Genomic DNA, 27,750 nt, shown 5'->3' on the forward strand with positions numbered 1-27,750 from the left:
GAAACGCAGACAGACAGGCGAGCTAAGGGGCGGGCATATTTACACAGGTGAGTCGTCGCAACGATGGTAGGGTGGAGGAGGAGGGGGGAGCGGCACCATGTACACGCATTTGGTGGCGGAGCACAACTAAAGGGTATCCGAGGCGCTGGTCAGAGTGGCGGCATTGGCGGCAGGGTGAGGCGGAGGCAGCGAATCGATGCGCGACTGCAGACAGGCGGAGGGAGGCGGCACAGAGGAAGTAGAAGGAGGCGGTATGGAGTGATGCGAAGTACCGCCACCACCGGAAGTGGGGGTGGTGGCGGGACTGCGACACTTCTTTGAATGCTTGCCGAAGAAGAGGTTAGTAAAGACCTTCTTGGTCTTTTGGAAACCCACGGAATTTCGGTTCACATCACACCCCGAAGACTGCAGTGAGAAGTACAATAAAAATTCCAGTTTGAGACTAAATGCAGCTGATGTTTCACATTAACCGGATAAAAGCACTGAACTGAGTATGTCTATTTTCGCACGATTGGTAGACCTCTCTTTTATCCCATCCACTACAAAGTGGGACTATTTTTTTCACCTGCCCTAAAATGAAGGTCAATGTATTCGCATAGCTTTGATGATTAATAACCGCACGCTAAACAGATAAAAAGTACAAGTAATTAGCCACTAAGGCGGAGATAAAGGACGTTCAAAGGAGCGGAGCGTTCATAGGTAAGTTTTGAATGCTTTAGCACTTCAAATAGAGGTCAAAGCTAATGAAGAACGATGAAATGACTATGTTTGTGGTACACTTTGAATAAGAAGCATTCGAGGTACGCTGGCAGAATTAATTTGAAGAGTAAACGTTGCTGGTATTCCATCTTGAAGAAACTGGGATTTAGGGACATCATTTCCGCTCTCATCCTTTTAAGGCGATTTTGTCAGATATCAAAGGATTAAAAATGTATCAAGATACCCTAGATAACTCATTCCATTAAACAAATGCTGTTTGCTAAGGCAAGATGCAAAACCAAGGTGGGCCAGTGGTGATAAGATGCGGTGATGCTAATAATGAACTATGTACAAACTGGCAGTACCAGGATCTAATTTGACCACTCTGCCAACAGTGTGGATAAAGAAAACAGATAGGCATAATAGACACCTTTCTAGAGCTCGACTTCGTTTTTTATCACAACAAAGAGATTAACCATATCAACACATCCTTACACCCCTTTTGTTCTGGGTAATGAATTAATAAATCTGAAGCACTGCCTGTACGGTCGTCGATGTTGACATTGCTTCGTTAACTGCTTCGTTGATTTGCCACGTATTCCACCTGGAACTGGACATTTCACATGGCTACAATAAACGGATCACACAATCCCCACCAAGTCAATTTCTTGCCACCTCTGGGACAAGGGACTCAAATTGTCACTTCCTCTTGACTGCCTTATGATGGCACAAAAAGCCTACAATCTTCTAAACTGCTGGTCAGATGATTTTCAATGGTTGATGAAGAGATACCTCCTGGTGATACTCGATATAAGTTGCTTCATCAACAAGAAAAACTATGCCAGAAAGATGGTTCTCTTTCCCCTGTTTATAACCCGAAATGAATAATTTGCCCCTTCTTAACTGATTGTCAGATAGATTTGGTGATTCCGGGTTTCAACATCGCCGAGTTTGGATAGAGAACGGTCGTTAAGAGCGACACAGCTTTGAGGAGAAATCAGAGATACAAGCTTACAAACAAAAGGGGTGAACTCCAAAATTTTAGCATAAGTAAAATGGTCAATTATACTTCTGACTGTTCACTATTGATGAGACGGTAATAAAGAGATTTTCCGGCCACCGACAATCCATAAGTGTCCGCCACCATGGATTCAATAAATGAGGGTCTTAAACTGTTCCATCGATTCATTTCATGTTTTATTCGTTTTGTACCTCGTCTTTAGAAAGTCACTTTGATTTTACAGCCTTTTACACAGATGAAGTAGTTCCATTGCTAGTCTATTTTCAGGCTAACTTTATCAAGATCTTCCGAGAGAACTGGTCCAGAGGATGAAGATCCACAGGAACACGTCTTAGTAAAATAGACGGATCTTAGACACTAAAAAATCCTTCAGTGAAATTTTTACATTTGGCATTCCTCACACGACCGGGATGGAAATGCAGCAAGGAATGTAACACCTCCAAACCAGTCAGCAATATGGGAAAAGAGTTGATAGATAAACATCTTCAGTAGGAACTTAATTGCCCAAGGTATTCAATTCAGGGAGGCCTCTTTTAGCCATGAATCGACCGAACCCGATAGAATTTAAGTCAACAATCGGACCAGAACTTTTGAAAGGGACAAAGATGCAATGGGCAAACTAGGTGAATTTCGGTTAAAACCAATTCCTCCAACCTTAAAATAGTAGCAGTGTCATAACGTCTGTCAATTAAAAATTTTGGCGATATTATGATAGAGGATTCCAAGATAAACAACGCTATTGTCGTTGTGCTATAATTGGGCTAACAATGAAAGCAACAAGGGGGACAAACACTCTGCCTCATTCACGAAATTTCGATATCGTTCCTCTTTTCTAAAAGGGCTGTCAATCAATCGACTCGTCATGCATACCTACGCGACTTCACCACCATAGCCAACTCTTAAAACGGTAAAGTACTATGATAAACCCTATGATTAACCCTTTTTGGAGGTTAAAAAATACATCCCCGAAGCTTTTAAATCACACTCAACTACTACTCAGAGGGGGATAGAGGTGGACAGACGGGTAAGGAAAGGAGATAAGACACCAGCAGTAGTGGCAGCAGAAACAGATTGAGCAGCAGAGGGAGTGGCGCGACAACAGCAGTAGCCAATCAATCGACCGCTAGCTCAATCCACACCACTGTGACCTTGAAGCCACGCACCAATCAGCACAAGGGCATTTTGGCCAAGCTTTGCGGAAATAATATTTATTACTATCACCGTCATCAACACCAACAATGAAGGAATGAAAAAGTTGTCACGGCCTAAAAAATGAATTGAAAATATAAGGTAAGGAAAAATATTCAGTTAGCTTGTAAGAATTCATCCAAGTTGTCTAGAAAAAGAACTAATTCTCATCTCTATTTTTACCAGTCGCAGGGAACTTTGGGAGGTAATCCCCAAACAAAATCGATGAACAAACACCACCTCTGCATTTAAATTTATCGCAGTGGTTCATGGTTCAAATTCTCGCTCCTCCATAGGATGAGCAAATTTACTCACGAATTTATTCAACTCACCTCCACCGAATCGACCCTATTCACAGCAGCCAAGCCCGGATCACACCTGCTCCCATCACCCGACCCTTTTCGATGGGGCGAGCTAGCGGAGCGCACCACAAACGGCTTGTGCAGACTGCTTGCCGATGTGTTGGTTGGTGTAGCCGGATCCACAGTACAGGCGGGCGTGGGGCTCACAACCCGATGCCTTTCAGCCGAAAAGGAGCGCAGTAGACTCCCTCCTAAACCGTCCGTACCACCTCCCCCGGTGAGTGTGGTGGGCTTTGATTTGTCCCCACCACCACCAGCAGCATTGCTACGAAGACCTTGCGTTGAGGTGGGCGTGGAGGCAGTGCCGGTGAGAGCGGAAGAGGCGGAGCTGAGGCGGCTCGACCGACGCATTGAGAAGGAGGGCCATTTACGTGTCTGATGAGAGGTACCCGAAGAAGAGTGTGGTGTCTGGGTCAGCTGTTCTCGGGGTACCTGACCACGGATGGTTGGCACCTCTGTCACTGACGCTGGTGGTGAACCTAAAGCACGTTACTGAGAGATAAGTGGATGTGTAGGATGGAAAACGTGTGGATTGCGGCTCACTGACGCCAGGCATTTTACACCTACTGCGACGACCGTGTGGAAATGGGCCACACTATCAGTGCTAATAAGCCCTTGGCTCTTCTGAAGGTCGATAGTAAAACTATCCCTAGACTCTCGAACAATGTGGCAAACTTTGAAAACAACCATATTCATCCCACTTTTATTCCTTCTCTATTTATAATTAGGTCATCGATTTATAGATGCCTCCTAGGACACCCTAGTCTAATTCCAGTAATTTCTCTTGGTGATTTCATAAAGGAGCAATTCTGCCAAATGTAGAACAGAAAAACGAAAACAACTTATTCTAACATGTCCAAAAAAAATTTGAAGGGAGTACCCTTCGTTCCATATTCGTTCATACGCCTGGAATCCCGCTTGTTCTTTACCCGTTGAGAGTGCAACCGAAACTTGTACGTAGCCGCCGATAACAAGCGATTCCAAGTGTTTAGCAACATTCATGACTAAAAGAAGTGCCAATAGGACTATTAAACTCATTTCGGAAGGTAGAATGCGCTTGTCTATGGCCTGATCCGAGAAAGTCCCAAATTACATCAAGACCAGATGGTTATCTAAGCAGCGAGTAGAATATCCCAAGAGAAAAGTCTTCGACATTTATTCCCATTTCCTAACGTGATATCTTGCGAATGATGATAAGCTCCAGCAGATGCAATATGCCTTCAGCAATATTAGCCCGAAGGCATTCCAAGGCACTTACTACGACCATGAACGAAGAAATTCAACAATGTATTTGTTGACAGCAAAACTGACACCGAATGCAAAATAGCTGTCGTACCAAGCTCCTGAAGCCTGACAAATCCACACGAGGTCAACCATCTCCATTCAGATTCTTTTGTCAAACTGAGGTTTTGACTCTTCCCGAAGCAGGGTGAATTCTGTGCACCAAGGTCAAGGTTTTGCTGGAATCTTCAGCCTTGCATAAAGAAGTGAAATGGCTTTAAAATAAGCCCTCTTCCAGCGTAAAGCGATTAAGCTGGATTGCTCGGTGTCCTAAGGTACGCTGTCCTCTCTTGACTGAAAATAGAGCAGTGCCTCTAATGGGATGTGGTAATTATACCCAGCACTGGCATTAGCCCTCCCTAAGACAGCGGCTTTCGGATCTCCAATTCCAACTTCAGGTGGAATTTGAGGTTTTGCTACGACAGCAACAAGTGTGCATCAGCATCTATCTTGAGATAGAGGCCAGAAACACTCCAAATAGATGTACGGAGTAGGAGGAAACGGAAACGGCAAATCATCTCTCGATTGCGAAATGGATTTCCGAGGGATGAATCAGCTTCACCAACCCATCTGATATTACTCTTGAAGATGAATAAGATAATGAGATTTTCTCAAGCTGAGATTCTCGCAAATTACACCAAATACCATTTAAAAATAAAAGAGCAGTTTCTAGAGTTTTTGAAACGGAGAATTGTAATTCTCATCAGGTGTCATTTGATTGGTATATGCACACAGAATGCAATACCAATCCAATGACTTTGGAACACCTGATTGGTTATGCTCCGATCAACACTTCCGCTCCTCCGATCCTTGCTTACATGGTTCATCTTCAACCCTTCTTTTTATGGAGTCTAAACTTTATTTACTCTCCTACCTAGGACCAACGATGGATAATTTAATTCCTATAAAGCCTGTGCGATAACTGACACGATTCAAGTAATTAAGTTCCCACGTCTGCATAGGTCACGAGAATATGAAATAGAATTTTATGATGAAAGGAAGGAACAAAGGAGAGAGCCAGTGAAGGAATGTGCATAAGGCCACTCCCTTGGATTAAACCGCTAATTGTAACCTTACCAGGCAAATGCGCACGCCTTCGCGAGGGCCAGAGATCACCTGTTCCGATTAGAACTACTAAAGTACATTTTTTTTCGCATGCGAATCGACGGACGTCCAAAAACACGGATTCGTTAGCCACCAAATAAACCTGAACTTACTAAACCCATTAAAAGAATTGTGGTTACTAAAGGAGATCGCTTCCTATTCACCTATCTATCTACTTGTTAATCAAAGGTGGAATGATGTCCATGAAAATGTGAAGGAACTAAGAGCAGAATCGATAGACACCAGACCTATGTCGAATTCTGGAAGATTCTAGTCGGCGCCCACACGTCTTGGCAGTATCCAACGGATGAATTGTTGATGTCTTGGTTCAAGTTGATTCGCTGTAAACCTATGCATACATGAGGACTGGGAGAGCCTTTTGGATGTTGGTCATAAATTAGATCACGGTTGGCGAGAGATCTGTCTTGAATCCCCAAGTCCCACTGGAAAACAATTCTCCTAAATTTATCTCTTAATATTTCACTTGGACTTTACTGAATTTCAGTGACCTAACCAAATATGGTCAAAAAGGCATCAGTATATCTTGTCAAAGTTGAATGACCTCTTTCGCAGAGCGATTTTAATGCGAAGCATCAAGTCCGGGTAAAAAAGCCTCGTGTCATTAAATATTTACATTAAATCAGCTAAAAATATACTAAAAATAAAGGCTTTCAGTGAATTCAAAAGTACCCATGAAGATTTCTGCATTTTTGGTCTAGCAACCCATACCGTTGGCACCAATCAAAATCGGTTTCAGACAAGGGGTCAGCACAGAATAGGGACGATTTGATCAAATGATAGGATGTGTTAGGAATCTCAACTACGTTTGCAACATCAAGATCAGCAGAAATAAACATTTATCAAGAACACGTAAGTCTTTAGACGTCAACGTGATGTTCTCTCCACCATCCCCATCAATCGGACAAAGAAAGTAGTAGAAAGTAGTTGATCTCAAAAGGATATCAATGTAGCCTTCGAAGAATGATTCCATGACTGCAATTATTTAATTTACCACCGACAGAAATCGCTATTTGGTCCTTACTTACTGGCATTACTGATCAACCAATTAAAATCAACCCCAAACAAGTGTTGTCAAATGTCTACATGCAATGAATCTCGCCCACAAAGAGTGTTAACCAGTTACTTAAATTTAATCCTCGTACAAGTAAGTAATCTGAGACACCTACATGTTTTAAAATTGCAGGAAAAAAGACCATCAGAAGTCGAGAATTGTTGCACCTTAATGACTAGCCAATCACATTCAAGCTCGCACATCTGTCCTCCAACTTACAGCTAGGGTCAAACAAGAGGGCCGAAGTGGACCATGCCTCAGATATGCACTGGTGTGTGGGTTAGTGCGGATTTGAGGGGTTAATGGCCGGCTTGACCCAGGTCACATGGCACCCAGAAAGTGCAGTGGATAGTCCAACTTGCGTAAACATTACCACCACTACCGCTTTTGCCAAAGCGGCCTTATTTACATAGGCTCACAGCCACAAAAAGTCAGAAAAAGTGAACGACAGTTCTTCCCCAACTTCCACGGGGGAAATGCAGAAGCCACCGCGACTAAAAAGTAGCGTGAATGGACTGTCCAAATGGATTTTCAACAGCCTCATTTCACGAAAATGCACCAAAAAGAAAGGGGAGGAAGCAGCTACGGGGAATGGAAGCGGATACGTGCCCAATTCATGACAGTAAGGGGTAAGCCGAACAGCTGGTGAACCCCTTTACCTATAAAAGGAAATAGTTCATACAATGCTAGCTATCTACTGTCAACTAGCTCGTTCAGAGTTTTCGTGATTGGACAGTACCTGAGGTAATTCTTTTAAATTTCAGTGCATAACGAATAAACTTTTAAATATTCCTCGGATTTCACTGATCATTCAACCCCTTTAAACCTTTGAAAGCTCGAAGAGCTGATAAACAAAGGATGTAACAGAAAAGACAAATTTCATCTAGGAGGAAAATTCTACCATCCGTCGGCTTGCACTTACAAGTTTAACGTTTGAATCCAGAAGTTAACTTTGTTTCTGAGAGGATGGAACTACACCTGCTGGTTGCGAACCATCCGTGAAAGCCAGCATTATTTGGATCTTTCAAAAATCAAGTGAATATTCACTTGCTGTAGGGATTCTAATTTAATTTCGGTGATGCTACCGATCGTCAATTCGCTCTCTCCAAATCGCCTTGTGATTTGAGGCCATTTTGAGATATACAGGTTCAAAAATTCGCATTAATGTGTGAATTTTATCCCTACCTCATCCCACTCACCATTCCTCACAATTTTTTATCAGGGAGGCTAATGGGCAAGCATTAGGGTAGGAACTATTTGCACAAAAGAATGGGATGTCTCCAAAAAGACTGAAAGCAAAGAAGGGCTTTTGGCCTTTCGATTTCGTTTTCTGCACCGATACCCAAATGCGAACCACACAAAACAACTTTTGCAAAGATGAAATAGTATCACGTAGGCATTGTTATCCCCTCTTCAAGGAAGAGGAGACAAGGAATTTCTTGCCTTTTGTCATATTTGTTGGAGGAATGTCATTTCAATACATGATGACAATAATGAACTTCCAGCTTTGTGGGGTCGCGTAGGCATTGACACCTGAAGAATGGTTTCTAAGGCCCCAACATTCAGTCTTTAATCAACAATAAAGTCATTTATAAACTTCTAGCTGCGCCCCTTATCACGCTGCTCGTACATCACGAATGACAAACAACTTCATGGGCATACATAGGGGGAGATGCAGTGGGCCAGTCGGCTGACATTGCAGTGGTGCGTTGTAAAGTTTGCTGCTGCGTTGCATTGCTTGCACGAGATGATCTTATCCGCATTCACACTCGGGTGTTGATGGCAAAATCCAACTCCAAGACGAGCTAGAACGTAGACCAGGCGCTTAAGCTAGCGCCGTCCCTCATAGGCGGGCAGGTAGGTAGGCAAACAAACCAGCTATCCATCTAACCAGCCAGATAGGTGGGTTGCATGATATTCACCTTTTCTGCATAGAAATGACAACCAATCAAAAGCTGGAAAGGTAATGGCACAATTTGACGGAGTGCTTGCCTGAACAAAACGGGGCAAAGCAAACAAGCTACGTGGGAAAACTGATTTAAATTAACACAAAAAGGAATGGCTGAATGGGATCGTAGATTTCGAGACAGTCTCCTCCTTTAACGATTATAAAACTGTGAATATACCGTCTTGAGGACAATTTGCTATTTAGGCTGTAGGAACTGTGTTTGTTTGCCTTCCTGCGAAAGACGATTGAGTTACGGATGCGTACTCGCACTAAGCATAACTACACTTTTGGGCTAAAGATAAAACTGCAAAATTTGTGTCAGAATTTTGACAATCACATAGAAGTTTTATTGCTTAACACCCAAATTAGAAGCATACATATTCAAGATAAATGTATAGCAGACATGTTTGATTCTCGCTTTTGGTAACAGGACAATTGGGAGCTCCATCACTGTGACTTTGTCGGGCGGCCTGGCCTCTGAACCATGCCAATAGCCCTCCCAGCCCTTCTGCACATCAACAATGTACATCCTGTCCGAGTGTTAGGCCTTCTTTCGTCTCCAGGGCAGTCTCGAGGCACTGCAGACATAACGCCAGTTCGTAGCAATGGTAGACTAAGGTCCCCATTTGAAAATCAGTCGCAGAGCAGTGCATTTACACAACCAAGGGAGTAATGGAGAAAGAGTGAAGTTGGAGGGAACGAGTTTAATAACTGACAGAGATTCATCCTCCGAGGATAGCTACGATAATAGCGAACACATATCATATGTCAAAGACGTCAACTTCATATTTTGCATATACAATCCAATTGAATTTCCGGTAGATAAGGGTCTCAACTACCCCTCTACTCGGTAAGTAAGAAGTGATCCCACTTTGAAGCAAATCGGTTCAAAGACTAAGAAAGATCGAGAAAAAAGTGTGGATATTTTGTAAATCCCCCTTGATTTAATCCCGCCAGTAAAGGTAAGAAATGATTACTGACCATATTAGTAAAGGATGGACCAAGTTCCGAAACTATGCGCAGCTGCTAACTCACTTTCGGGAAGCATTTTTCATACAAAATAAAAAAGGAGAGAATAAAGAGAGGCCGCTTTTTAGCTCAAATGAGACGAAAATGAAACAGGGAAGGTGCGAAATGGAAAGGAAGGGGAATGTGTCGAATACCCAGCAAATGGTTACCATATTCCATCTTATCCTAAGATAAGAAAATGGATAGAGGTACCTATTCCGGCGGCTAAAATAGGAACAAGGGATCTGTTTAAATTTTCGGTAACTGTTTTCCCATTCTATCCCCTTACAAACGATAGGGAGGTACCATAATCTACATAATCAAGGGCGGTTATCATCATTGTTTTGAATTTTCACATTCTAACGCATGAGGAAGGAACAACAAGACTAACTGACAAATTTTTACCTGATTCCATTTTATCACAAGGAGAGAAAAAGACCACAATGTCTGTCTATACGATGATCGTTTTCAAAAGGAAACCGTTTCTTCAACTGAAAGTAATGTAAAGGCGACCATGGAAGAAAGCCAGCAAATAAGCTAGGCGAGTGGTAGACATTTCCTCGATCCACTCCTACCACATGGTTACAGAATACAACGTGGAAATTATCTCGAATAAAAAATAATTTTTTTGCACTACTGAGATAGAACTGAGAGGATGAGAGGAGGGAGATGAAAATAAGACAAGTTGGACAGATTACCCTGCCTAATATAAGGGGTAGCAACTGTTTGTGCTGCTGCTTCTGATACCGTTTCGTAGCATTAAAAGCAACACACACATATATGGGGAGGAATGAACACCAAAACAAATGGCAGACAAATTCGCATAGGCAAAAGCAGTGACAGAGAGGCAGACAGAAGACGCAGCCGTTGGTTATGAACGTAGAAGCAGCACTGGTCAGCCTTCCCGACGAATCCGCGATCAATCAAGACCGGAGTTTGATATGGGTTAACAGCTGAACTCTCGGGTTCTCGGTCTCCTTAGGGCTAAGTCTCGCACTCACCAACTGATTATCCTTTCATAGTCTCCATAAAAAGCCGTCAATTTGGGAATTAAAAGTGGGCCAGCGATGTGGATACTGACAGATGAAAAGATTTTGATTGACATTGCTGAACAAGTGGAAATAAAGCAATTTTCATGGAGAGCAACATACAGATACGATGAGACATTCACGGGGAGCATCCACCGACTCAATTCCGTGCAGATGCAATTTTTTTTTGAGAAATAACGTCTTCGGATTTTATCCTAAATATGCCACATTTGTTTCTTTCGACAATTCCAAATTCACGGCTCTTCAACTTTACAAACCCATCAAAAGCGGGTGATAAAAATTGCACATTCCTGTGGTTCTCCTTCTGAGGACCATGAAGCTTTAGGCAAGGAAGGGAAATATTCACGTTCTTACCAAAAGTGCAGACATAGGGGAGCGCACAAATGCCTCTTACAGAGGCAGCACAGAATGATGCCGTTAAAAAACGGTAGTTGAATGCGCTATCCCGCCTGTCTTTTTCCCTCAATAAAACGCAACTGAAGCCGCCTTCTTGTCTGCGTTAAATCGACTCGGTGATGAGGTTTAACACTGTACGTTCCGGTAACCCGTCTAAACAAGCAAATCAGTGGCTTTTTTATGAAGTAATATATTTTGAAAATTGGAAAAATCTTGATTACATCAGTGGCCAATTTGCTGAAATCGTAGACTGAAAATTAAAACTGATTTTTTCGCTTTAAGTTTGCTGAGGGGCTTTACCTTGCCTTTACAAGAAACATGACATTTGGGGCTGACAGTTGGGAAAACAGTGAAAGTTTCTTTGCACTCCCTGACCCGTTCCGCCTCCGGTCCACTGTGGATAAAGTCACGACTTACTGCCCTTGGGTGAATCGAGGGGCAATGGCGGTAAGACCCTCGTCCCCAATCTGTTCGGCGCTTGGGAAATGGAAAGAAGGGGCAAATTAAATCAACAGTAGGACAAATTTGTGGAACGGGCTCCCAAATGGTGCTAGAAGCGTTGACAGCGAATTTCCATTCAAACCTACTTCAGACACAAGAAACTAGAAGAACTCAAATAATCACAGGATTTGAATTCGTTCCTTTCTTGTAGAACCTCTTACAGCTCCGAACAGAATAGCGAAAGAAAAATGACGTCCAAACGACTGCACAGTTAGAGGTAATACATTTTCATGAACCCGCCATAAAATTTAGGATAAAATAGGAATCAGTAAAGGAACCACGAAAAGGAGATTTATGGTGCAAAGAAGCCGTTCATATCGTAGAACAGTAAATGGAATGCGGACGCATTTTTTTCCAAAAATTTGAATCAAAACCGTCAAGTAGAGATGGCATTCCTATTGTTTACGCCAGCAGAAATACCTTCATTTTTGGGGGGGGGGGGGGGGGAAATATTTGTTTAAATTAAATGGGAAAACAGGTGCCCTATTACGGTTGGACAATTGAAGAAGCTACGCAGAGCAAGTGAGATCCAAGTCAATCGAGTGCAGAGGGAAATTCAGGTAGAGGAAATGGGTAAAGGGTCAGAATCGAGAATCCGATGAATACAGAGATTACAGAAACCCTAGAGGATCTAGAAACGGTTCCGCTGATTCGGTATGGATCTCATCACCTTACGAGGTCACTTCTAATTCAGATACAGAAAAAAAATGGACTTGGAAAGCTGCAAAATCCGTCAAAGAGTGCGATCGAAACAGATTTTTAAAATTTTAGTGCATTTGAACTTCACATTTACATTCACTACTTGAGAAAATAAATGAAAAAGGAAAGCGATTGATTCTTGAACCTGCACCAAAATTTGCCAGTTCCTAGTCTCGGCTATGGCAGCCCCTATCGCATCCAATCGACAAGTCAAAGGAGAAACGATAAACGTCATAAAAAAGAATGCAATCTCCAGGATAAAAGAAGGTTTATAATAGTCTTTTTTTATAGTTCAAAACAAGTTGATCAGTCATCCAAGAGGAGAGGGAGAGAAGACAAGAGACAAAAATCCTAGAACGAGGAGGGCACGTAAATTTCAGTGATTTGTGGTTTTACCGGTGCGCTTCAGATAGCAAGGAGGGCGGAAAAAACAACAAGAAATAGAATGCACACAGGCCAACTCGTTTGGTGCTACCACCGGTGTGGTTTTCAGTCCTCCTTTTCACCTCAAATTTCCCCATCTGAACTTTTACAAAGTTCTTAACCGCACAAACAGTCCATAAAACAGTGACCTCCGAAAAAGGCAGCACAGAATCAGATCCTCGAGTTCACATACAGAATCTTGGAAGAAGTTGATACATACACACCCACCTCGAATGTAGAATGCATGTGCGCGAGATCGGTTAAGGGAATAATAAAGGCTGGAAAGGGCAACCAAGATCCCCAGAAAGGTAAACAGTCAGGTTACTTGGGAGATCCATTGAATTTTTCTGGTCGGCTGGCCACTTGGGGTAGTGCTAGAAAACGTTTTTAAGTCTTCGGTCTTAATTGGGGATTAAAAAGAATCATTGATATTGAGAAGACTGTTCCTTGTGAATAGTCTTACAACTTTAACCTCCATGGCAGACTTTCTTGAATGGAACTCCTTTAACCATTTCGCAGCCGCTTCTACTAAAATACTCGCTTTAACCGAAGGCTAGAGGGAGAGTTTCCTTGAAGACGTTGAGGCACAAGAGGGTCAAAAAGTTAAAACTGCTGTTGTGAGGATCGAATTGCAGAAAAGTAGGCTTGTCAATAAGGGAAAATGCATCTTGTAACAATAATTCTGGCTCAAACTTCAACTAGCAGTTCAAATCGGTAGGTTGAATCTGCATTAATCCGGCCTGGCGCCATATCCAAGCCACATACGTCTTGAGACAGTAGTGAGTGCGTAAGTGAGTGAGCGGGCGAGAGTGAATAACTGGGTTGGGGAGTGAATATTGTTATTACGACAACGTCTGATAAAACCGTCAACCAAGCAGCGCTCGCGAAGATGGCAGTTGATCTCCGAAGTCGTTATTTAAGACAGCTTCCAAGTGACTGACATCGTGATGGTATTACTCGATATAACTATCGGGCAAAAAGGATCCGCTGACCCTATTATAAAGCGATAGTTGACAAACAGGAAATAATCGAGTTGTATTAATGAAAGGGACTGAATTCCCTTTACCTTTCGCTGAACCATCAACTCAAAAATTAACACCGGTATTTTAACACTCAAAATGGAGCACATGAGATCCTTGAAGGCTCAAAAAGGCCTAGGAGAAGATGGCGCAATCACGCGCATGCGAGCATGTGTAGGGGTTCGAAGCCCTCCTCGCAACGCATTCGCGTTCATTGAGCGCATGAGCCAGCACAAACGAGGGAGAGAGGAGGGAAGGAGAAAAAACCCAGCTCCCGTTAACTCCTCCTCTGGTTGGCTGGGCGGGCAAAGTACTTCCATACGCACAATGCAAAACACGGCGCCTGTCCACTTTCTCGCTTCCCACTTGCCTGCTTGCCTCACTGACACTGCATTTACACCGAGAGACTTAGAACAAATTAATCCATTCGAGTGGGCAAAATAGGTGTTGATTAAGTAGCTATGTTAATTCAGAGTTAGGGAAGCAATTCAGTACTATAATTGATACGATTCTTACGTACGGATTTGCTTACGGATTTGCCTCTACCGGTCTATAGCCTGTGCATTTCAGCAAAATCACCAAAAAAACAAGATGAGCCGACTTCCTTCCAAACAAATACATCGCATGTGGGTTACGCTGTTAGCAAACTTGTTAAGAATGCTCATACCAATTCTACTTTCCAACTGGCTATCCTATTATTTCCTCAGGGATGATTCCACTACTAAAAAGAAGATTCCAATGGGGTAGAAAATAAAGTACCCCATTCCCTTTCTCCACCAGCAAATCGTGTGGGATCCTCCAGCGCCATAAGGAGTTGCTGTTGCATGCGTTGGATGTCGCGCAGATGCACCACCCAGGCGGAGCGCGTGGCGACAGTTTGGGGGTCAATGATGTAGATAACATCACGACCCGGTGTCTGGTCCCACAGCGCAAAACGCAGATCGTCCGACGCCACGAATTCCAGGGCCGCACGCACCGACGCCCAATCAGTGCCGGAATACTGTTCATTTCCCGATACCATCGTCGCTCCAGCTGCGCCCATCGGTATCGCATCCGCTACTCCCGCTCCTGTAGCTTCCGTCGTCGCCGGCTCAGACGTGAAGGTGCACATGAACCAGTGTGGCTGTGAGAGACAAGAAGGGGCTGGCTGAGAAAAATTGTCCTGCTGTAGCCAACTTGGTCTCTAAATCTTCAGCCATTTTTCGATTATATTCGAAAGGCGACTAACCTCTATCCATCAAAATACGGCGATTCAGATGCCCCTCGTCGGAATTATTCTTATCTTTCTCGAGGAATGTAGCAATTTGAATAGCGCTGATAGAAAGTGAACTTGTGGTTGTACTCAATTGTTGCTGGGTACGCTCCGGTAGCAATATATGGTATTGGTGTTGATGTGGCGGACGTTCAAGTCAAAGCATGACTTATGATTTTGTAGATGTAGAATGGGTGTCACCGAGGTCAGGTCACATCCTGTTAATCAAGACAGCAGCCACGGTGCCATTGAATGTGTTTGTCAATGGAAGCGGAGACTATGAGTACTCGATAGGACAAGGGGATGGTAGATAGCGTTATAGCACGTTATACCATGCATATTCGTTCCGATCATGGCAGCTACAGCATATTAGTCATTTCTGCGATTGAACATTCAGCGTATAGAACGTCCCTTTGGTTTTTGATGTCTATTCTACCTGTACACCCCTGTGAAATTTCAAGGGAGATGACCTGCTCTGTGGGAACGATGGAGGCAACTTTCCACGATTATTTGCAATTTCCGAGAGTTAGCAGATTCTGGGTACCAAGACGGATCTCCAGACCACCCCATACTACTCACCGCAGTATGTACGCACAACACCGTTGCGAGTGAGACATATTAACACCTCTTCCTCACATCTCAGACCTCGCTTCAAGAGATTTCCACCTGTTTTGACCGTTTGATTTTTTTGCCGTTTAATCAACACAAAACCTTCCATGCCAAAGCTTTGTGGATGTTATTTCACCGCTGAGATAAGTTTATGAAATCAGCAAGGGACTGTGTAAAAAGTTAGCTGAATCGGTGCTCCTTGAAAGTCGTTCTTCCTTTTTCCCCATTGACCTACAAAGTCCTAACTGGGCCTGAACGATCTTCGTGGGAATGGAAAGCCATTCCAATAATGGCAAAATCTTAATAACTTATTGGCCAAGAAGACTACTGGTAGAATTTCCTCCAACTTAGCGAAACAGAACTGGTATTGTACATGTAAAAAAAATAGGGCCCTTATCATCTTTACCCAATGACGACTACTCTAGATACGTCCTGCTTAAGTCAAATTTCGGGCTTGATTTGAATAAAAACTTACACACACGCATAAGGATTGACGCAGTAAGTCTACCTGGCAAAGCTAGGTTCTAAAAGAAAATCGACCGCAGGCCACTGGATGTTTTATTCAGGGCGGCACTCCGCTGAAACTAAAGGACATGCAAATATATTTACACCGAGTAAATCCTACACCTGTTTGGGTGTGTGTAACCCAAACAATCTGTTTACAATCCGACCTAGAAAAAAACAAAAGTACACGTCACACGTATATGATGCTGACAGCGACTGCGTTTGGCCCAAGCTGTTCATCACCGACGGTGAGGCCATATGGCATGACGTATACGATATCCTTGGACGCCTGGCCAGATATACCAATCGCTCTAATCATATTCCACTCTAAAAAGTGCTAAACTTTGAGATAAAAACGATTTTTTCATCAGTAACAGACAGCCTAAAGCACCAAAAAGTTCTTAAACGACTAGTAGGGATGACCTGCTACGATTCCGACGCAACTATAATTAAGGTCGGCAAATGAATCAGTGACAGCAGTAAGATTCGGTGTAATTCCGATTCCAACAATATAGGAAGGTAAGGAAGTAACAATCGTACGGTTTCACAGATTTCATTAAAAAAATTAAATGAGTGAACTTCGAAAGTATCAATTGACGCTCTGGTTTAACCAGAAATCGTCTTCCGTACCACTGCAACAGAACTACTCTTATTCTACTTTACAACTACGAAGACTCCTTAGTCCTTGCATTTTGCATTTTCTTTGCGATGCCACGCCTATGGCCTCCAATCCTTCTTCCGTACTGGTAATGGCTTATTACGCTTTCAGAGGTGACTTGCGGCACCGCATCGTAAACTGATCACAGGGAGCAAGTGAAAAGTCCCAATTCAGGAAGTGAAAGTGGGGTTTCAGCATAAACTCAAGTATACAAGGCCATATCGCTATCCACTAGCCGAAGACAGCAAGCCCCGTTCAATGCGTATTTATAAACAAACAAACCGTAGAATACTACCAGGGAGTATGATTACGGAATTTTCACATCCAAACCGTCACCGAGTGCACAAAACCATGATCTTACCAAGTAAACTCGGCTCGCACACTCCGAGTGTTCCATTGTTCTAACAAAAAGTGTACTATATGCATTTTACTGTTTTTAAATCAAACTATCTGTCTACGATGCACGACTGGACGCCAATCAGGTTTCAAAAACGGAGGAAGGTCTCCTGCCATACACCCGTAAAACGGATAGAAAAAGAGTTAACTCGCCAGGCTAACTAACAATTTTAGCGATTACAACTAGCAAACCTGATGCTGGTGGTTTTAAATTCGACGGCTATCAGTGTATCTCCAAGAGCGTTGAAGTGTTTAGCCGTTGGCAAACTAGTTACCACCCCGGGTCAATTGTCTGCGCTTTAAAATAATTCCAACGAGTCCAAATAGCAGAGTCAATGTTGTTAGTCTTATATTCGACGGCTATCAGTACGAACATGTTTTCTATAGCAATTAGATGCCTAGCTGTTGGTGCAGAAGCGCTTCATAATAGCGCACGTACACAAAACTGACGGCGAATGAAAAACGGCCCCAAGTGGTTGGCTTATTTTTTGGGGGAAATACATGTATGCAAAATCGCACCTCAGTGTAGCGGAACCACACACATCCATGCACAAAAAAATGTAGAAAATCTCCTTGATAAGTTCGTTAGTTTTTCAATCCAAAAATGGCTTGCCGCTCACCTCAAACTTCATCTTGTTGACATTGATAGCAGCCCTAAATTGATAGGTCGACTGCGCAAAGGCGTCTGCACTTGTCCCCTTTCGTTTGGCCTTCACCTCCTCCGTTACGAGGAGCATACGATCGAAGAGAAAGAGCCGCGAGACTACAAACTTCTGGCCTCCTGGAAGTAATGGCGGCGGTGGCTGTGTCTGAAAAACCTCCCCCACCTCCAATGAGCTTCGACTTTTCTGGTGCAGCGGTAGAGACGGAGGTGGTAGGGGTGCAGTCGAAGCGTTCGGCGCGAGCGATGTAGGCTCGTTGGCGAAGGTGAAATTCACTGGGCCGGTGTCAGTGGGAGCGGCAGTGGTGGTAGTGGTGGCGGGCGCCTCTGCCTCTTCTTCAGGTGTGGAGGAAGATTGGAGATGCAGTTTGGTAAGGAGGGAGAGGCCTGAGGAGTTGCGGGAGGCTGGATTAGAGGGGAGAACGTTGAGAGCTTTGGCGTAGGAGCGCAGCGCTTCAGCCAACTCCGAGCGAGACAGCGAGGCAACCAGAAGGTCTCCGCGAATACGCAGCGTTCCTAAGGCAGTTATTACCCCTGGAAATCCGTCAATTCGGGCTGCCTGTGGGTTTGAGAAGACAAATAGATGATGTTTCTAATGATCAAGGAAAGTTTGCATGCTGGCCAATGGCTTTGAATAAAGGTGCCGCTCTGAGAGGCGACTTCAATCTAACCACGTTAGAGGTCAAGTCGAGTTCACGGTTGGAATGGGAAAAAACGACTCCTAATTGCAACGCTTTTTCGAACTGCCTAATCTCCTTTCTCAGAGATGCAGTTCCATGAATCGCCTATTTCTTCTTCACATTTTCATAACAAAGCTCCATTTTAGTCGTTCGTTCGATTCATTTCATTATAGCCACCAAGATTAGACAACCCACTTCCAATAGACTTTGGAGTATGGAATTGGCACTCGGCTCCTAATCCATTTCAACAGCGATCATTTAATCCAACCGTGGGAAATGTGAAGCTTAGCATCAGCACCCGCACAGTAACTGATCTTGTTATTGAGGGCTTGTCAGGCAAAATAGGCACTACTGTCAAGTGAATTAATCAGGTAGGGTTGAGAAACGATCATAAAACTAGGTGAACTCGTACCAGCGCCTAGCATTTAATGCGGGACCAAATGGATTTCTCTTGGGGTATTTCTAAAGGATGATGAATTGAAACATGTAGAATATGTCCTACTGTAAGGGTGGGATATGAGTATTCGCATGGTTTTCTTGCTTAACATCTACTTTGTATCTTTGAAAAATGGGAAAAGCAACATCTGCTCGACTTGAAGGAATGAGTGAAAATTAGACGAAATCCAGGAATGCTGCAACGCCAGCATGCATAGCGTCGTTACCGCAGTCGCGACCAGAACCTCTACTTTAACCTTGAGGCGCAGCGCCACAAATGGTATTCGGATGCCGTTTGTTCTTTTTACCTCAAAAGCGTAACTCCTTTTCGTTTGCCGCCTGAGATACTGTCACCGAAAGACATAATGAAGAGGTCCGCAGGACAAGCAAAGACTTGTTTTGGACTTGAACTGAATGTTGAGCACGAATTGAAGCTCGGCAGGCTGACAGATAGCGGTCCACGCTGAATAAAGCATCAGACATGACAGTTTCCAGCATCCCGACGCCAAAGAAGATTGTTCTATAGCATCAAAAATAGATGCTGCAGACGCATGCCCATATCAAAGCGAATTCCAGACGTAGAAAATAATTTCAGCTGAAGAGAGCAATTCGGATGCTTTCGCCTTCAAGTTTCACACCACTTTTTGCCACATCTGAACTCCAAAATGAAGGCTTCACATGCGAGTGGCAGTGCCAACTTCAATTCCTTTCTTGCCGTCACAGGTGAGCGTGAGGCCACCGTTTCGTGTGAAACGCTTATCACACACAAAGAACCGCAAAAACTGACGTGCATTTTGGAATATTCGCATGAGAGTATAAAAAAAAGAGGCAACATCGTGACCCACACAAATAGACGCTGCCAGTGCCATCAAATTCTGGTTCGCAAACACGACCGCTGCCAGAATCGTTGACGAAAGTCGAGTACTTTGGTCCACGAAAGGCGTGTACTATTTATAGTTATGGTATCTGAAAGGTTATTTTTAAAACAAGGCGGTTATCCTTAGACCAAGGAAACACGTCATTTGCAGACCTCAATCAGTTGTTTGGAGCACATCAGCTGGTACAATCAAGTGTCAGAAAGTGGCAAATGATTGCATAGTTCATACATTTGTGATGTTAGAAGGAGAAATGTTAGAAGCCAGGCCAATTTTAATGGGTTTCCTCATCATCATTTCAAAATTGCGCTAGCGCCGCGATCAAAACGAGTGATTGTGAATACTCAGCCAGATTTGATGGTAATTGGCATTAAAATCGGCGACAAAATCTACTCTCTCCAAGTATTAAAACAAATAAAACAGTTCAGTAATGCTGACTGCCCTTTGAATGCTTCTTACACGAATGTGCCTGACTTCTCACCTCAAGACGTGTCCAGGATGCGGGGTTTCTTGGAATGCTAAATCACTTATTTCCATGCTGACAAGCTAACTTGTAGACCTGCTATTTAAGGCTGACTTCAGTGGAAAATCCAGGGCCCACTGTTGTTAGTTATTTGATGACAATCGGCAGAGAGGATACGAACCTACACATTAACAGGCCACCTGAAATCCCCTAATTGGCAGTTTATAAGAAGCCACAGACAGGTAGTGGCAAAAAATAACTTCTGTTAAGAAACTTGTACTCAATCGAAAGCCGCTTTTTACCTGTTGTCTTGGCAGTAACAGGGGATTGACGTTTCTAGAGGTGGCGGTGTTTAGTACTTTTTCGTATTATTTCAGATAACTAGCGGTTAAATATTTGAATTCCCGAAGAAAAAGCCAGTGACAACTCGTCACAGAACGACAGTTCCGCTATTCCAGCAGTGGCTCGTTTGGATCCGCAACAAATTCTATGATCTGGAAAACATTAAACTGACCGGCACGAAGTCTAAAGTGGTTCTAAAACACCCCGAAACTTCTCCAAAAGAGCACAAACTTCCAAGACAATAACCCTCTTAAAGATCAAGACCGTTCTGCTTGAAGGAAAGTGAGGAAATCCTCAGGTTCAATGGGCTATTGATAAGGTCAGTTTTTTACTTCCACTAACTACCAATATCCGGACGTTTTGACCTCACTGACCCGTACTTTAAAAGCACAGGGCATCATGCAGCTGCACCTCTTAAGGACAGGTGGACTTTTCACAGAATACGAGTTATTGCTCCTTTCATTTCGCTAAAAGCAGGAGCCAAAATGAAATGTTGGTCAAAGGGAAGCCTATCAGCATTGTCATCTTGGAGTATATTGTAATATGTATAATGCGTTACGTTTTCTAGGAGAAAAATTGGTCGAGAAGGGTATAAGGGGCTCGCTGGGCTATTGCTTGGTCTCACACGAAAAGACAGAGAGTATTGTCATTTCAACGACTTCTGTTGGATCAAGGATACCTCACTACGGTGTGGCAAATAAACTATACCGACTTCTACAAACTGGAAGAATCGCTGAAAAGCCCATTCTCTAAAGGACGTGATTCCAATTTAGTGGCATTTCCACTTTGCAACTGTAGTGGATTGGACCTCCACGCTGGTGCCGCCCATGCCAGTACCCCCACTTCCTCCCCAAGAGATTTACTTCCAGATCTGCTAAATAATAACACGATAGGAGAAAAGACTTTCCATGGTGTGTAAAGTAGATCTTGTCCTTTTGTAATCATTTTTTCTGCCGATCAAACGTGTGAAGACGGTTTGACTTGATTCAATTTGACAGTAAAATTGATGACTTTGGAAGTGAAAAACCGGAACATTTGTTTAAATGTTAAACTTTTTTATCTGAACAAAAAATAAAAAACTCGGCTACACGTGTTTTCCTTAAAAATCAGTTCATTTTCTTTTGTTTTACCCCATCCCGAAATCCCAAAAAAGTACAAATACAAGACCGAGGTACAGCCATCGAGAGCGAAATCAAATCTGTCAAGGAGAATGATGAATTACTCAGAATAGGAAAACAAGTAGAAAGGGAGAGGTGGTTTGCGCTTTTGACACAAAAAAGGCCCCACCCAACTGCATTACATTGCCCTTTAAATTCACCAGTCTAGGACTGAAAGAAGTAAAAGTTACTGCTACTGCCCCCGCCACTACTACTACTGCTGCTTCTGGTGGTGCTATTTTTGGATTTATTTACCAAGGCGATGCCAAGGCAAGGGGGGAGGGAAGGGGGGCAGATAAGGTGGTGAGGAGAGAGGGAGAACGAGATGGCTAGTCAACTAGCCAACTGTGGGAAACGGAGTGATGATGCGAGGCTCTCGTTAAGATTTAACACACTCCCACACATAGCATACACCGCACTTAAAATTAATGAAGGCGTAGAACTGAAGACGCTTTACCTTGCCGCTATGGTGCTACATGAGGGGGAGGATTTAAGGCAGCCTGAAAATAGGGATATGCGTAGTAATACACCTCTGCTCATCAAAAATCACGTGGCGTATGACTTCATCACTTCAGGAGAACGTGTAGCAGTTCAGCATTCGAAATACAGAAGCGATTTTCCCCTAGTGTATTGATAGAACAAGGACACCTTTGGTTGGGGTTAATGCGATTCAAGAGAGTAGGAATGGAAGTAGCCACGCCCATTCATCTACCAGTCGTTGATTCAACTCTGATTGAAAAAAGGCCTTTCGTCCAGATGTGAGGCTGAAAGGAAGGACTCTAGTGTGCGAAAATGTTAAAAGTGTTTAAGGGGCGTCCAGAAAATAGGGCTCCACATCGTAACACCTCAGCCCGCCCGGTTGTCCAAGTGTCAGTTGGTGAGAAATGGCGAGAGCAATCCGCCAGTGGGAAGGGGCGAATGCTCGAGGCTAAAATGATGTTTCTGTTGGGTCATTGGTAGCAAATGAAGAACACTATACATCTATAACTGAAAAGATAGCCGATTTTACCATTGCAATAAGACGAATAGATATCAGACCGTGGAGAAACGAGTTATTCCGCTCTTGTTAGGTGACGAGGCAGTATCCTACTGCATCACTAGAAAGGGAGATTTTGACCAACAAAGGTGTGAAAGGCGTTCAGTTAGGGTTAAGGGAATAAGAGCATACACTGAGACACTTGTCTACCTGCCGATCATCAATAAGGGGAGGAAATTTAACGACGCAACGATACTGAAGGGTAGGGGTGACTGTCTACGATGAGGCAATAGAGTAAAGTGGAACAGCCTATGACCCCACCACCACCAGAAAACCACTATTCACCATCCAAAAACCGTAAAAAATGACTACCCGCGCATTGGCTAGGAAACGACTTTTCCAGCACTGATTCGCGTTATCACCAATGCTAAGGTAATAAGACTGGGCAAGCGAACTTTGACCTCAGTCCTAAGTTGAGGCGAGTCATGTTCGTAGTGAGTATCTAAAGACGCGGCGGAGGTGAATATCTTCGTCCAAGGTTGGACTAGCCAAATACAGGTACACAGGTACAACCTCGACATGCTCCTGTCAATATCAACACCAGACCCTAGAATAGTACCGTGGTGCAAGTTAGATAAGAAAAAAAGGAATTCCCTGTCAGAAATACATGCGTCAACTGGATCACTGCGTATCATCGTTTTGCCGATGGAGCGATGTAAAGCAGTTAAATTTAAATTCATATAACTCCACGAAAAAAAACCCTGGCATAGGGTTTGATTGTATTAGGTAAAAGAGGGAAGGAAATAACACGATTTCCTCTTTAATTATCACACCAGCTTATCACTTTAGTCTTTCCTTTTACAATCTATCTATAAGCATCAGTATATATTTCAAGTCCGATAGCATACGAGTGTAATATGCGACCAGGATAGCCCGCTTAATTTCGCTTAAGCAAAAGGTCCCCGAGATGATTCAAGGTGGCATTGCCCATTATCATTGAATTGACGAGTTGTGGACAAAAATTCCGATGCTACACGACGAATAGAGAAGGCTTGACAAAGCGCAGTGATGAGAAAGCTTCAGAATTAGTTAGCATTGCCTCGACGGTGGGAAAATACAACAAGCATTCTTTACGAATTCACAGTAGAAGACGCGCCAGTGTGTTAATGTGTGCACTAATAATGTGAGCCCTGCTCAAGAGCCATCAACCTGACGGCATTGACAGACAACAAAGAGAGTGCGCCAGAGCTATTCACTATGCAGCTCGGTTAACATAATCAGTGCAAGGCTCAATCACCCGCAAGAGAGCAGAAAAAGGAACTAATTGTCACGGCTATTGCTTACCACTCTCTCTCTCTTCCCCCCGACTGCGCATATGTACCCACTAACCTGCATACCAAAAGAAGGCGCGTACGGAGAAGAGAAACTAAACCTTACACAGAAGCGACCATTCAGACAGTAGTGATCTTTGTGCTTTCCACCTGATCTACGGATGATTCAACTATGAATTTGCTAGATGGGTAGCAAGTGAGGCAAATAGGGTAAGACGCCAACGCCTTTTAGTTATGAGGGATGAGATGCTGAGAGGCTTGTGGCGAAGGCATTTACGGTGTACTTTTGAGGGGCTTCGCATCAAAGTGACACCCGAGATCAAATAAGGGGCTACTTTCAAGGCTACTTAGAAAATGAGTTTTGCACAAATGAATGATCCAAACGAAACACTAAGATCGTAAATTTGGGGAGACTAAGTCGTTCTAATAAAAAGAAATAAAGACATTATTAGTTTACCAAGGAGATGTAATTGGCAACTCGGTACTGAGCTCGTTAGACAGGTTGGAATCACAGATCTCAGAAAGCATCTCCGCTTCAGTAAAATCGGGGAACCTATCCGGATAGGATTTATGCTTATGCCATGATAAGCCGAAATGTCGAGAATAAGAGACTGAGAATCCTGAAATGAAAATATCCAGGATGTGTTTAAAGTACTCCTACAATAAACTAAATGTTTTTAATGAAAAGAATGCAAATTTCCTATTTCTCTTTTAAGCTAATTTTTGAGTGACTGCGAGAATGACGTGAGCATTCAATATAGCTGCCAAAGGAGACGGAGCCCCCCTCCCCGCCACTCTCTTCCTTATTTCGAAGAGTTCCTCAATTATTCTTGAAAAGAATAATCAGTGTGAAGCCAAGCCAACACAAGAAAGTCGATTATTTACCTGAATAAGGTCAGTGAAAGTTGAATGTCATAAAAGGGGGACGACGCATTCACCCTTTTAAGATGAGAGATTCTATCCGTCTCAGGAATCAATAGCTGCTAAACACCAGCTTTCTGCATCGTCATAAATGCGTTTGTTTAACCCAACCGAACCTGCTAGGCCGTCCCTCCCTCCCTCCTCCCTGGTTGCATAAATCGCCCACATTTGAGTTCAGTTTCCCGAGAGTCCTGTAATTTTGGACACACTTATGAGTACCCAAGTTATGATGCGTGTGTGTGTGCGTGTGAATGGGTCAGAAGGAAGGCGGCAGGACTACAATTTGCCTGAGCTTCTACTCCCCTTTGAAGTAGGGTGGAAGGTATACATTTTACTTTACTGATCCTGTTCTTTTTTCCTCGGTGGGATGTTAAGCATGATTGAGCAAAGGTAGGAGATAGTTCAGCATACAATGACGAAAAACACTTGCCAGAGGTGAAATTAACACCACCGCGAGCAGCCATCAACATGCTACCCTCCAGAATTTGTGATCTTGCCTCATGGGAGGCAAATATAGTGAAAACTGTACTTAGAAGAGTCATTTCTGACAAGAGCATTACGAACAAAGTCGGCACTTCTTGACTTGCAACTATTTCCTCTTAGTAGAGTAAAAAACTGGGATGCAATTAATCACTGCACCTACATTTTCGCTATATAAATAGTAGACCGTAAACAGGATTCCCTCCTTTCTTACAACGACTAATCAGGCATACACTAGGCTTGTAATTACTGGTTGGTGAAAGAGGGAAAAATTGAGCGTTACCAAAAATAGGCCTACCTCAAGAATGAGTTGTGTGTCCTTCGGAATCTCCTTCATTATGTCCAGGGCCTTCTGCCACAGGGGCAGGGAGGGCAACTTCGCTCGCTCCGTCCACTTGACGATCTCCGAGATGGGCAACTGGTAGCGCATAATGCGTTGCACCGGTTGCATAAGTAGCGAGACCACATCCTCCTTATCCCCCACATGCACACGCCACTCATCGAAGAACTCCTTGTGTTGCTCTGCAATGTGAGCCGCCTTGATTTGATTCTCGCAGTATTTCGAGTAGATGGAGCGGAGACGAGCGCGCGAATCAATGAAGAGCTTGGGAATGCGATCTGGATCCTCTTCTAATAGGGTGCGTAACTTCTCATAGAAGCCCGTATGCCACTCAAATAGTTGCATCCAGTTACCCCAGAGGATACGCCATCGAGCCACCAAATCCTCAGGTACTGCTGGTCCTCCTGGAGGTAGCTTACTAGCGAGTTCCTCAAAGCTCGAAGGGCTAACGGGAAGAGCAGAGGAGGCGGCGGCAGTGGAACTTGTGGAATCGGAGTTTGGAGGCATCCGATAAGGCGCCGGCATGTAGAGCTCATAGACCACACGTAATCTGCGTACGTAGCTCTCTTCCGAGTAGGCCAGTTCCATGACAGGTTGCTTGCGCTTTTCGATGGCTTCCGCGATAGCCTCGGCTTCACCATTTACATCGGCTGAAGCGTTATTCTCCGTGGTAGCGGTAGTACTGGCTGGAGTGGGTGAGGGCTGTTGATCACGATCGTTGAAGGTGGGATCATCAGTGCGAAGGACGTCTGCCGTTGGATTGGGGCTGTCCGCTTTCGCACACACTGACTCACCGTCTAAGAAATGAGCCTGTTTTTCGTCTGGTGGCTTTTCTTTGACTATTTCCACCGACATTTGTGCGTGCTGAAAAATGAGACAAAATATTTAGTAGATTTGGATTCTGGAGACTATTTCTCAAAGCGACAATAAAGGGTTTTTACTGCACGAAAAAATAAACTAAAGGCGAAAACATCATTTAAATAAGGACCACGCCTGTGATTTATAAATCAAATACGGGGTTTTTCTGCTCCGCATGGGAGAAAAAACTGGATTTTGTTTAGCAAACGAACTCTATGTATTTGTTTTGTGATAAGTCCATTCTCAGTCAATTATACAAACTGGATTCATAGGATTAAGTTTTGTTGCCACTCTGCAAAAATGAGGCAATAAATCTTAGCTTTATGTTATTTAAAAATGTATGAACCAGCTTTCCCATGTTCTGGTGCACGACATTCTACAATGTGGATTGTGAAAAAAGACCAAACGGTTCATGTGGTTCAAAAATGGCTAAAAATAGATTAGGCGCACTACTTTGGAAGAGCCTAATAAAAGGGAGAGACGTTGAGGTTAACTAAAGTCAAATGTACGCAAGCGAAAAAGGCTGTTCAAATAGAACTATCTACACTAAACTTTAAACTAACGATAGAGCTGCGAATATGCTATCAATATTGTGTTAAAGAAAATATCCTAATTTTAAACAAATCTACTAAGGGGCTTGTTCTATCAAGGGGCCAAAAGGTAAAAGCAAAAAGCTACCACCGTATAGCTACGGAAAACTATGAGTTCAAAAACAGCGAGGGACATAAGAATAAATACCGGGACAGAAGGAAAATAGATGTCTCAATTTTTGTGCAACCGGTGAAATTAAAAAAAGCAAAAGTGCTAAAACCCGATTGTGCCAAATTTGAAGAAACCCATAGTTGGTACAACATAAAGCATAGTTTTAGGAACGCAATGTAGAAACTATGCATAAAATTGATGACACAGTTGTACATTGGAATTGCAATCCTGGGATATCTAAGCAAATCTGCCACGGATTAAGCATCACGCTCATGCCTGCGACGAAATATGCATAAATGTTCACCATGCTGCAGAGTGCAACCAGCTGATACAAAAGCAT

At 43.4% G+C, this 27,750-nt stretch overlaps 1 protein-coding gene across 1 annotated transcript; it reads right to left on the reverse strand. All coding sequences in view use genetic code 11, as the record gives it.

Moving 5' to 3' along the window:
* Window positions 1-126: 126 nt before the first annotated feature.
* Window positions 127-27,750, reverse strand: EGR_04006 (Triple functional domain protein; the record flags this gene model as incomplete). Its single annotated transcript, XM_024493255.1, has 6 exons — window positions 127-405; window positions 3,241-3,749; window positions 14,530-14,893; window positions 17,810-18,409; window positions 25,809-26,714; window positions 27,715-27,750. The coding sequence occupies 6 exons, from the start codon at window positions 27,748-27,750 to the stop codon at window positions 127-129; spliced, it is 2,694 nt and encodes an 897-aa protein (XP_024352354.1).

The sequence above is a fragment of the Echinococcus granulosus genome, assembly GCF_000524195.1.
Source record: "Echinococcus granulosus chromosome Unknown EG_S00023, whole genome shotgun sequence".
NCBI lineage: Eukaryota > Metazoa > Platyhelminthes > Cestoda > Cyclophyllidea > Taeniidae > Echinococcus > Echinococcus granulosus.